At 38.6% G+C, this 12,575-nt stretch overlaps 3 protein-coding genes across 7 annotated transcripts in view; 2 read left to right on the top strand and 1 right to left on the bottom strand.

Annotated features, from left to right (window-relative positions):
• Nucleotides 1-12,575, top strand: part of LOC309499078 (uncharacterized protein) — a 95,018-nt gene that overhangs the window by 16,517 nt on the left and 65,926 nt on the right. The gene's annotated exons all lie outside the window — the stretch shown is intronic.
• On the top strand, nt 3,558-12,572 carry LOC309502156 (E3 SUMO-protein ligase ZBED1-like). The gene is made up of 4 exons (XM_082174425.1): nt 3,558-3,701; nt 8,133-8,426; nt 8,639-8,848; nt 9,030-12,572. Exons 1-4 carry the CDS (start codon nt 3,682-3,684, stop codon nt 9,364-9,366), a joined length of 861 nt encoding a protein of 286 aa, XP_082030551.1. The 5' UTR covers nt 3,558-3,681; the 3' UTR covers nt 9,367-12,572.
• Nucleotides 4,575-12,575, bottom strand: part of LOC309499839 (uncharacterized protein) — a 36,954-nt gene continuing 28,953 nt past the window's right edge. The window contains exons 3-4 of the mRNA XM_082171333.1: nt 5,870-7,364; nt 4,575-5,047 (exon numbers count right to left, since the gene is read on the bottom strand). Coding sequence (XP_082027459.1) covers nt 4,969-5,047; nt 5,870-7,364 — 1,574 coding nt within the window. The 3' untranslated portion in view covers nt 4,575-4,968. The remainder of the gene's footprint in view (nt 5,048-5,869; nt 7,365-12,575) is intronic.

Genomic DNA, 12,575 nt, shown 5'->3' with positions numbered 1-12,575 from the left:
AAAGCACCATGGTATAACAATACTACGCATGTTTTAAAGAGAGAAACCCGTATTTTAGAGCGTAAATGGAAACAAACTAATTTAGAGGTCTTTAGAATCGCGTGGAAAGACAGTATGTCACGTTATAAAAAGGCCCTAAAAGCGGCCAGGGCTGAGCACCTCCGCAAACTAATAGAAAACAACCAAAATAATCCAAGGTTTTTATTTAACACCGTGGCTAAACTAACAAATAAACAGATGTCACCCGAACAAAATATCCCGTTACAGTTCAGTAGTAATGATTTCATGAACTTCTTCACTGAGAAAATAGAAAGCATCAGAACCACAATTGTAAACGTTCAATCTTCAATCGCGCCTTATAATTCAGCTTCAATTATCACCCCGCAAGAACAATTACAGTGCTTTACAACTATAGAACAAAAAGAGTTAAATAAACTTATCACTTCATCTAAAACAACAACATGTTTATTAGATCCTATACCAACTAAACTACTGAAAGAAGTGTTACCTGTAGTGGAAGAGCCTCTCCTCAATATTATTAACTCGTCTTTATCTCTAGGTCATGTTCCAAGAACATTTAAACTGGCAGTTATAAAACCTCTCATTAAGAAACCACAATTAGATCATAATAATCTAGCAAATTATAGACCCATTTCAAATCTTCCATTTATGTCTAAAATATTAGAAAAAGTGGTGTCCGCTCAACTGGGCTCTTTCTTGCAACAAAATGATATCTATGAAAAGTTTCAGTCTGGATTCAGACCGCATCATAGCACTGAAACTGCGCTCGTTAAAATCACAAATGATTTACTTTTAGCTTCTGACCAAGGCTGTATCTCAATACTAGTTTTACTTGATCTTAGTGCTGCGTTCGATACCATAGATCACACAATACTCTTAGATCGACTACAAAATTATACTGGTGTTCAAGGACAAGCACTAAGCTGGTTCAAATCATACCTATCTGACCGCTACCATTTTGTCTATTTAAATGGAGAAAAATCGATCATAACTCCAGTAAACTATGGAGTGCCGCAGGGATCTGTGTTAGGCCCTCTGTTATTTTCAATATATATGATGCCACTTGGAAATATTATAAGGAAACATGGAATTAGTTTCCATTGTTATGCTGATGACACTCAAATATATATTTCATCAAGGCCGGATGAAAACGCTAAATTTTCCAAATTGACTAGATTAAAGTCGCATCTCTTCAGCCAGGCATTCATATAATCCCACAGTTCAAACTACAATCCGGCCTCTAGCTCATAAATGCCAGAGGAGAACTGGCCCCCGACTGAGCCTGGGTTCTCCCAAGGTTTTTTTTTCTCCATTAGGTCACCTGATGGAGTTTTAGGACACCATTAGGTCACTTGATGGAGTTTTTCGGTTCCTTGCCACTGTTGCCTTTGGCTTGCTCAGTTGGGGATATTTTGGGGATATTTAATTTAATTTTATCAATCAATAAATTCCTCTTGAAACAAACTTTGTTGTATTATTTAAATTTAATACTGTGAAGCTGCTTTGATACAATCTGTATTGTGAAAAGCGCTATACAAATAAACTTGACTTGACTTGACTTGACTAGTATGAATTGCAGCTGTATAGATATACACCCAGGTATCGGATTAGTACTCGGTATCGGCCGATACCCTGAGTCCAGGTATCGGAATCGGTATCGGGAAGGAAAAAAGGGTATCGGAACATCTCTACTTGTAGTGCTTTGGGTACAAGAAAAGTGCAATATAAATAAAATGTGTTATTATTATTGTATTATTAAAAGAAAGACGCAACAGTACAAATCGGGTTATTTCGGGAACTTTTTGTGATCAGTCTGTTTTGCAGTTCCTGACTCTGTTGTTTTTGGTTGCAAATTGCTGTTCACAGTCCTGTAATACTTTTGGCCGCATTTTGTGCACAAAAAAACGTGCCAAAAGTGTAAGAGCGGAAAAATGGAAGTCAGAAGAATACAGACAGATTCTATTTATTTTGCGTTAGCATGAAGCTGCAGCTTCACAATACATGCATTACACTTACGACAACAGTAAAATGCTGCAAATATTTTTTTGTACAGCTTTACAAATCTTCTCTTGCTGCACGATTTGGAGGAAAAAAAACGAATGGCTATTTTCTGGTAAAAATGTGCAATTTGCTATTTAGGGGGAGACCAGGGACAGTTGCAACACTTTTTGCATTTCTCTCAGTTACTCAGAGACTATTTGGACTAGACCAACCAAATTTGTATATATTAAACTTGCATCTGTCTGCTAATTACCCATACCATTTAAAGATGATTATATATGACATATCGTTCACAGCATTTATTTGAATGGAAGAAGTCAGATGTTGCAACTGACCCCGACCCAGGGGACGGTTGCAACACAACCCAGGGACAGTTGCAACACGTAAAAAAATACCTTAAATTTCTCTAATTAATTTTAGCTTTTTGTCTCAATGAGCATATAATTCTGAAAATATTAACTGTTTTAGGCCTACTATAATATTATAGTATTAATTTTTTCAATAATATTATTGTAGCCTATAATTTATTTATTTAGTAATTTATCAAATAACAGTTATTGAGGTTTTTTTTTTATGTGTAGAACAGGCCAACATATATTTAGTGTGCAGGTGTTACAGATGCTATTCAATCTCTCCATATCTCAGTGTCAGACAGGAATAATTGAACAATTTGCAATGCAACAAACCTTTATTAAACATGCCATGCACAGTGGACTAGACCAACCAAATTTGTATATATTAAACTTGCATCTGTCTGCTAATTACCCATACCATTTAAAGATGATTATATATGACATATCGTTCACAGTATTTATTTGAATGGAACAAGTCAGATGTTGCAACTGACCCCGACCCAGGGGACGGTTGCAACACAACCCAGGGACAGTTGCAACACGTAAAAAATACTCGGTTTTAGAGGGATTACTCAGCAGCACCCTTTAGGAGTTGATCAAAGTGATTAGATGCATTTTCAAAGTGATTAGATGCATTTAAAAGCAGAGATTCTAAGCTTTAGACATGTTGCAACCATCCCCATGTTGCAACTGTCCCCGGTCTCCCTAAAATGAGATTTACAAATAAAAAAAAACAAAAAAAAAACACTGAAATGGTAGCTACATAAAGTGTGAATTTGTAAGTGAACTATTCCATGACAGATGATTATATGGCTGAGCATAAGATCACATGTCTTCTCTTTATGGCCACTCATCATATGTGAGCACACACATACAGTTGGTTATAATAGTAGAAGAACCGGGGTGGCGGTGCCACCGGCTTGGGCCCGCAATCGCTGCTCGCAGCTATATTTATATATATATATATATATATATATATATATATATATATATATATATGTATATATATATATATATATATATATATATATATATATATATATATATATATATATATATATATATATATAAATATATATATATATATATATATATATAACAAAAAAACAAAAACAATATATATTATTTTAAGTGTGTTTATATATATATATATATATATATATATATATATATATATATATGGCTATATTCTCATTGATTATACTTGTTTAATTTATATTTTGATTAATATAAATATTCTACAGAACCTCATTTGATTGGCTACAAGAAGAAGGTGGACCCGCCTTCCTCACGCTTGCAAAACTCAATGAGAATCGTGCCAAAACTGTAAGTACAGCTAAAAGACAGAATGGTATATCGGGTTATTTCGGGAACTTTTACCCTGTTGTGCCCTATGTACACAACAAGTTGTTCAGACATTTGGCAGTTAATTTTTTTACACAAAAATTTGTCTTACACGGTCAATCTGTTAGGCAGGTCCAAACTCTGTTGTCATAGCATGCAAATTACTGTTCACAGGCTTGCTATGCTTTAGGCCATATTTTGAAAAAAAAAAACTTGATAAACTCTGACAATCTTAACTTTTACATAAAGTTATGCTGCTGCTCCTCTCACAGTCACGCAGAGAAAATAAAATGGCTTCCTCCATACAGCAACTAATGTGATGGGGCGGGACTTCGACATAAACTTCACGTAATTGGACAATAAAATGTCAATCATCTCACTGACAAGCATTTCTTTTTGGTTTTATAATTCATTACACTCTTTACTAATTTCTGGTTATTTTATTATTTTAACAGCTCTTTAATTAATTCCTTTTTGTAATTAATTTTTATTTTACAGAGTTACAACAGTCCCTGCATTCCAAATAGTATAAATATTATATAGATTGAAAGTAATGTTTTTCATTGTGAATAAAAATTAAATTCATGATTTAAATAATACTTAAGTGTTGTGAAATATCAAAACTGATTTCTACTTAAAACATGTCAGTTAATTACAATAACTAGCCGAAATATCTATTGCTAAAAATAGAAAAAAGGCTTGTGTCTGCTGGATATTAAGGGTGAAACTGTTAATAATGTAGACAGACAGCAATCTCATTCAATGTCAGTCATGTGTGTGGTAAATTATCAATTATTAGGCATTTGAAAGCTACATTGATAAAAATGTAAATTCATTGATCAAATGAGTCATTGATAAAATGAGTAACAAGTTTAATCAATCATTTTTTAAAGCAAATACAAACACAGAGTAAAAGTGAATGAGACAGATCTCTCTCTTTACTGACTGATAAGAGCCAAGCATCTCAAGAGAAGAGAAGTGTCCAGTTTCAAAGGTACATGAAAGTATATCTTGCATTTGCTTGGAAGAGTAGAAGTGGGAGAGAAACTGAGGGATACAAATTCATTTAGAATACAAATCTGTTTCTATTCTTTCATGCATTTCTGACAGACTGAATGTCTTGTTGCAGGGTTGTAATATTACGAATGAATCTTCTCCATTGCTTTTTTAGAGCGAAAGCCTGAGCCGCTTCTTCCCAGTGTGAACTCTCATGTGAATCTTCAGACTTGATTTTCATGTGAAGCGTTTTTTACACTGAGGGCAGGAGACCTGAAGCGGTAACAGATTTTTTGGCTTCTGTTTTTCTTTCTTGTTCGCGTCCATCAGGTCTAAAAGAAACATTAAATCAAGTGAGATTTCAAATGAGAGAAATGTGAAATGAAAAGTGAAGCCCAAAGTCAAGATCACTGATGAGTTCAATAGTCATTTTAATCCAATCATATCTGGTCAACAACTGCTGTGCACGATTAGGATCTATTTTAATATCATGAAGATGATTTGTGTTTTAAATCACTAGTTTGGTCATGAAACTCTAGATGGCGCATGCTTGACATGTAATCTGTAATCAATCACATCATTTCCAACGCTTTTCTAACATTAACAGGAAGAATCGTCTCTGTATTCTTGATAAGCACCAGAGCAACTACAAAAACATGAACTGCTGTTAGAAAGAGAAAGTTGCACTGCGCTGCTATGTATTTTGCTTTATTTCTACTTGTTTTGACATGAGCGCCACCTACTGTCAGAGAGTGATTTTGCATTGCTCTGAACAGACAAATCACATTTAAAAAACAGACTTATATTCTTCATATATACAAATCACGTCAAAAACTGACTGATTTTTTTATATCACACATTCATGTTGGGTTGAACACGAGTTTATAGAAACCAATCAAACAACAAAATGTCTGTTGCTCATCGTGGCTGTTAAGAAACGAATGAATGAGGCATTTAAATAGCGCTACTATTTACTACTGTACACCCCAATCGCTTTACAATCACATCAGGTGTCGGCCTCATTCACAACCTGGATGATTCAACAGCAGCCACAGTGAAACAGAGCCAACTATAGGTGGAGAAGAGATATTTGACTGTGACTCACTTACACAGAAGAGATTTTGTTTCTCAGCACATAAAGATGAACTTTTTACCGTGATCTCAGACTGTGGTGATGTGGTTTCTGCATTGTATGGATCTTCATGTGTATCTTCAAGTGACTTTTAAAAGAGAAACTCGTTCCACACTGATCACACGTGTGCAGCTTCTCTCTGGTGTGGATCCTCCTCTCATGTGATTTCAAATGGTGTGACAAATTGAATCTCTTGTCACAGTGTGAACACTTGTAAGGTTTTTCTCCAGTGTGGATCCTCTGGTGCTGTTTTAAACAGGTCACTGTAATAAAAGTCTTCTCACACTCAAAGCACATGTACTCTCTCACACCAGTGTGTATTTTCTGATGACTTTGTAAATATTTCAGCAGTGAAAAACTCTTTCCACACACAGAACATGAATGTGGCTTCTCCTTCGTATGAACTGTCAGGTGGTTCTTCAGGCTTAATGCCCAAAGAAATGTTTTGCTGCACTGATCACATGTGAATGGCTTCTCTCTGGTGTGGATCGTCATGTGACTTTTAAGGTGTGCTGATCGGCCAAATATCTTCCCACATTGATTGCATGAGAACGGCTTCTCTCCAGTGTGGATCCTCATGTGATGATTAAGATTTCGTTTGGATGTGAAACTCTTTCCACATTTATCACACGTATGCGGCTTCTCTCCAGTGTGGATCTTCTCATGTGATTTCAGAGATGATGACACCCTGAATCTCTTGTCACAGTGTGAACACTTGTAAGGTTTTTCTCCAGTGTGGATCTTCTCATGTGATTTCAGAGATGATGACACCCTGAATCTCTTGTCACAGTGTGAACATTTGTAAGGTTTTTCTCCAGTGTGAATTGTCTGGTGCAGTCTTAAATATTTCGCTGTCATAAAAGTCTTCTCACACTCAAAGCACATGTACTCTCTCACTCTCTCGCTGTCATGAGTTTTCTGATGTCTTTGTAAAGATTGCAGCAGTGAAAAACTCTTTCCACACACAGAACATGAATGTGGCTTCTCCTCCGTATGAACTGTCTGGTGTGACTTCAGGCTTGATGACCTAAGAAATGTTTTTCCACACTGATTACATGTGAACGGCTTCTCTCCAGTGTGGATCCTCATGTGACGCTCAAGTCTTTGTTTGGCTGTGAAACTCTTTCCACACTGATCACATGTGAACGGCTTCTCTCCGGTGTGGATCCTCATGTGAAGCTCAAGACTTTGTTTGCTTGTTAAACTCTTTCCACACTGAATGCAAGTGAAAGATTTCTTGGTTCTTCTTTTCTTTAAAAATGTCTTTTTAGTCTTTGAGCGACTCAAAGGTTTTTCTCCAGGTTTGACATGATGTATCTCCTCCACTTCTCTCAGTTCTTCACTCTCCTCCTCCACTTCACTCAGTTCTTCTCTCTCCTCCTTCACTTCACTCAGTTCTTCTCTCTCCTCCTTCACTTCACTCAGTTCTTCTCTCTCCTCCTCCACTTCCCTCAGTTCTTCACTCTCCTCCTCCACTTCACTCAGTTCTTCACTCTCCTCACTCTCTTCCATTAGCTCTGAAATGAAAAAAAAAAGTTTCATTGCATTTCCAGTACATCTGTCACGTTTAGTGTTTGTGTTCATGTTATGTTTGCCTGTGACACCCAGTTTGCCCACGTGTTTCTGATTTAATCCGTCACCTGATTTGTTAATTAGTCGTTATGAGTTCATTTGTCCCAGCTGTGTCTTGGTTTCCAGTCTTCTGTTCTGTGTATTTGAGCAATGTTGTTTCAGTGTGTTCCTTGTCTGTTGTTGAAGCTATATGTTTGGTTGTTCTGTTCATGTTTTGTTTTTTTATCCAGTTTGTGAGATTTAGAGTTTGTTTAAATAAATCCTGCAGCAATTAAGATCCTGCATTCTTCCCTGCTTCAACCAACGCGTGACAACATCCAAATTCAAAGAGAGAAATATGATTATAAAGTCATAGGACAAACTGAGCTCTAAAATATTCCCATCATTTTGATGAGTTTTTATAAATTAATTATGCATGTCCTGAAAATCTCCATGAATGAGGAACATAGATCTTCCAATTATTACTTTTAAAACATTATAGGCACAAATCCCATGTTTCTGTCAGGAGAACTATTAAAAATATTTGATCAATGACACAATTATCTAATGTAATAAACAAAATAAACATATACAACAGTGCCATATCATTTTCAATTCAAGAGCTGTTATTTTTTCAGATGAACTGTTGTTTATTATAACAGATGACATCATAAACAGCAGATTTAATAGGCTACATTCAAAATAACGCACAGATCTATTTTTCGAACCAACAGCCCATTTGACGGCGCATTGGCAAAATGCAGAAAAGTTGTGGGACATTTTAAGCACAGCCCAGCAAACCAAGCGGAGCTCGAGCAGCAACAAGTCGCACATCATCAGAAGAAAGAGTCACTCGCACAGGAAGTATCAACCAGATGGAATAGTACCCTGGAAATGATCAAATGTGTTCAGAGGAATGCTAAACCTCTGAGAGATGCACTGGCCCTGCACACAACCAACGTCGCAATGCCAACAGATACTGAGCTGGAGAAACTGAAGAAGCTGGAGGCTGTGCTGGAGTACTGCAGGTACTTTATTGTCTATCCATGTTGTGTGTATATCTGTTTGTTTAATAATCAAAGTAGGTCTGTGTCAGAACAATAACGTTAATGATTGGGTGTGTGTTTATGTATGTGTGAAAGACTGGAGTGTGTGAGTGTGGCGAGTGAGTGAGAGAACTCTGTGAATTACAATAGGCCTAACTAGTTCCCCACTAAAGTGCTTCTCTATATTATTGCAGGTATGTGTCTGAACTTCTGGGAGGAGAGAAGTTTGTGTCTTGCTCAGCGGTGCTGCCAGCGTTGTGTCGTCTGTCGCGAGTGATGAAGGTCACTGAGGATGACACAACTTACATGATCAAGTTCAAGGGAACCGTCGCAGCAGACATGGAGGGTCGCAAGGAGAAGACCAACATCACATGGCTGAGAGTTGCGACAGCACTTGACCCAAGGTCAGATTGCCATGCTTCATTCTTACTCATCCTCAGCATTGTGTTTCTCTGTGTGTATGTTTTGTTAGGTTTTTGCTTCTTTACTTTGTATTTCTGAATTCAGCACTGTAGATATAGGGGTATTGTTTCAATTTTGTTATACCTGCACTTGTATTAAAGTTGCATTTCATTTCATTTCAAGGTTTAAGGACCTTAAGTGTCTGAGCAAAACTGACAGGGCTGAGGTGAGGGGTACGATCTGCGCCTTGCTCCAGGAGATGAAGATGGAGAGACTTGCACAGCCGGATAACCAAGTCACGCCTGAGCCTCATACGAAGAAACCAACTCTCATGCTTGCACACGAGTCTTCGTCTGATGAAGAGGACAGTAGTATTGAGCAATGTCTGGAGCACTACATGGCAGAGCCTCTTATTGGCATGGATGACTGTCCCCAGGAATGGTGGTCCACACATGAAGGGGCACACGGTGAAATGGCCCGCCTTGCACATAAGTACTTAGCAACACCAGTTCCTTCTTAAATGTTGTTTTCACTGTCTGGGCATGTTGTACAAAAGAAGCAAGCTTCCCTGTTGTCTGAAAATGTCAACAGGCTCGTCTGTTTGAGTAACTGGCTCAAAGCAAAGAAGTAGTAGGCTTACCTTTTATTGTTAACCGTTACTGTTCATTCTTACTGAAATAAGAGGCTGGGTTGATATGTTCAAAACAAACTTGAGAAAAAGAAAGTATTAAGCCATGGTTTAACTGCACTATAGGCTAAAGGCCTATTTATACTTCTGCGTTGAACTGCCGCCGTAGCTACGTCGTAGGCTGTGTGTAGCGTGCGTACCCTTCGGTGTACCCTGACGTGCACCTCTCCAAAAATGTAACAACGCGTCAATTCTACGCGGACGCAAGCGCTCTGATTGGTCTGCCAGAACCCCTCCCTCTGGGTTTCACATGCTCCCAGTGCGCATCAACGCGGACAACGACGCAGAAGTATAAATTAAAGCCAACACGTTGCCTACGGCGTATAGGCTCCGACGTAGGTCCGACACAGAAGTATAATGAGGCCTTAAAGGGATAGTTCACCCAAAAATGAAAATTCTGTCATCATTTACTCAACTTCAAGTTCTTTCAAACCTGTATGAGTATCTTTGTTCTGCTCAACACAAAGGAAGATATTTGGAAGAATGTCGGTAATCAAACAGATCTCGGTCCCCATTGACTTCCATAGTAGGAAAAAAATATACTATGGTAGTCAATGGGGACCGAGATCTGTTTGATTACAAACATTCTTCCAAATATCTTCCTTTGTGTTTAGCAGAACAAAGAAACTCATACAGGGGTGCGTTTCCCGAAAGCATCGTTAGCCAACTATGGTCGCAAGTTTCCTCGTTACCAATAGAGTTCAATGGACATTGCGATGAACTTGCGACCATAGTTGGCCAACGATGCTTTCGGGAAACGCACCCCAGGTTTGGAACAACTTGAGGGTGAGTAAATGACGACAGAATTTTAATATTTGGGTGAACTATCCCAGAGAGATGCTAATGGTCTTGTCCGATTCAATAATCTATGCCAGTGGTTCTCAACTCCAATCCTCGGGACCCTCTGCTCTGCACATTTTGTATGTCTCTCTTATCTGACACACTCAAATCAGTTCATGGAGTCTCTCCTGATGAGCTGATGATCTGGTTCAGGTGTGTTAAATAAGGGAGACATACAAAATGTGCAGAGCAGGGGGTCCCGAGGACTGGAGTTGAGAACCACTGATCTATGCTAAGCTATGCTAAAAGTGGTACCGCCAGACCCGGAGATCGGCTGAATGGATTCGAAAATGGTAAAACTCAACTGTTTAACTCTGGGGGAGTAGTAAAATGAGCCTATTTCCAAAAAAAGTGGAGTATCCCTTTAATCATCCATCACAATAAGTAAAACCAAAGAATATTGTTATAATGTGCAGCAAAAGATTGTTGAGCTTCACAAAATAGAAAGTGGCTGTAAGAAAATAGATAAAGTATTGAAAATCCCCATTTCCATCATCAGGGCAATAATTAAGAAGCTCCAATCAACTAAAGATGTTACGAATCTGCCAGGAAGAGGACGTGTGTATATATTGGGTGTTTCTCAATATGCGTTCTTCAGCGATCTTGCGTCCTTGTGTTCTCGTTTTACGTCATCATTAACCGTCGAAGTTCAGACCCAATTCTCAAGAACGCAAGTACAGAGGACGCATGAAAGAACCCGGATGTGTTCTTGATACCGAGGATGCATCGAATGCAGACTTGAGCTAGTACTCGCCTGGTGTCCCAGAAGTCATTGCGGCCGGTTCCGAGTTCGTTCTTCCAAGGAAGCTTGGCAAGACCGGTCTCCACGAGAACACGAGTCCGTTCTCTGCGTTCTTGGAATTGAGAAACAGCCATTGTCTTAAAGCAGGCCTCAGTAGTTTCGGGATTTCTTCGCTGTATTCTCGCTTTTTGCTCGCAGGTTTCTCTCTAGAGCTCCCCCCACAGCTTCGGAATAGATATTTGACAACACTGTTGTAAAAACTCTATGGCGATTCTCAGACACCAGAGGCTAGTAGATCAACGACATCAAAGCAGATGGGACATTCTTTAAAACGTCTTCTTCATTCGGGTTCGAACAGCGTGAGGGAGCGCAATAATGACACATTTTAACAGATTTCTTTTGGCCGTAAAACAATTGTTTACATCGCGAGACCTGATATCACGCGATACTTCCTGACGTGGCGGCCGGCAGCCCGCCGGCTCAAACTTGCAAGTGCGGATTTTCCACTCACGGGCACCAGGGGGGTGCGGAACGACCACCATTCAACCCGAAATAAGTAATAGAACCATTCCAATGACTCCGAAGCTGTTCAGTTAAGGTAAAAAAGTTACTTCGTTCACCTTTAATGTACGGTGAGGATGAACGTTTTAGTGGCCAAGATCCAGGGCTCCAGACTGCAAGCATTTTGCCACCAAAATTTGAGTGTGTGTGACTGAATTTTACATCCAGTCGCACATGTGCAACCAGTCTTCTTTTTTTTTTTACGTTAAACGTTAAAGGGGCCATATAATGCCATTTTTGTACAAGCTAATATGTTTCTTTAGGTTCTAAATTAAAAGTTTGTAATATACTTTAATTAAAAATTCTCATTAGTATTGTAAGAAAACACTCATTTTACCTGGTCAAAAACAGCTCTGTTTTCAGCACGCCGTTTCAGTGCATGTGTCTTTAAATGATAATGAGCTTTGCTCAACCCGCCCCTCTGTTCTGTGAGGCGTTCTGAAACAACGCACGTGGACCGTTGCCTTGACAACAGTTGAGGTTGTATTTTGGAACAATAATGGCAACGGGAGTTTCTGGGGATCGTCTTTGCAACCATACCAATTTGAACCTGATTCGGACTCTAAACAAGATGACGGCCCCGAAGAAGTTCGACCATTACGGCTCAGACAGGACGTTTCTGAATGGTTGGTTAACGTAATGTCATTTTGATCTATTTTTGTATGTACTGGCACGGTAGAATAGTGAGATACAAACGCTATGTGTTTAGCTTTACTTATGTATAGGTTAGTTCGTTGACAGAGTGATGCTGAAAAACTATTTTTGTAAATGTTAGGCTTCTCGATGCGTATTGCGTAACGTTATCTCTGTGTTGACTGTTTCTAGCAGTAGTTGAAAGATACCTAATAATTTGTTGTACACAGTTTTTATAACACATTAACCATAACGCGTTGTTCAG

The sequence above is a fragment of the Leuciscus leuciscus genome (assembly GCF_965113295.1).
Source record: "Leuciscus leuciscus genome assembly, chromosome: 1".
Taxonomy (NCBI): Eukaryota; Metazoa; Chordata; class Actinopteri; order Cypriniformes; family Leuciscidae; genus Leuciscus; species Leuciscus leuciscus.
The sequence above is the reverse complement of the archived record's forward strand: the minus strand, read 5'-3'. Positions and strand labels throughout refer to the sequence as shown.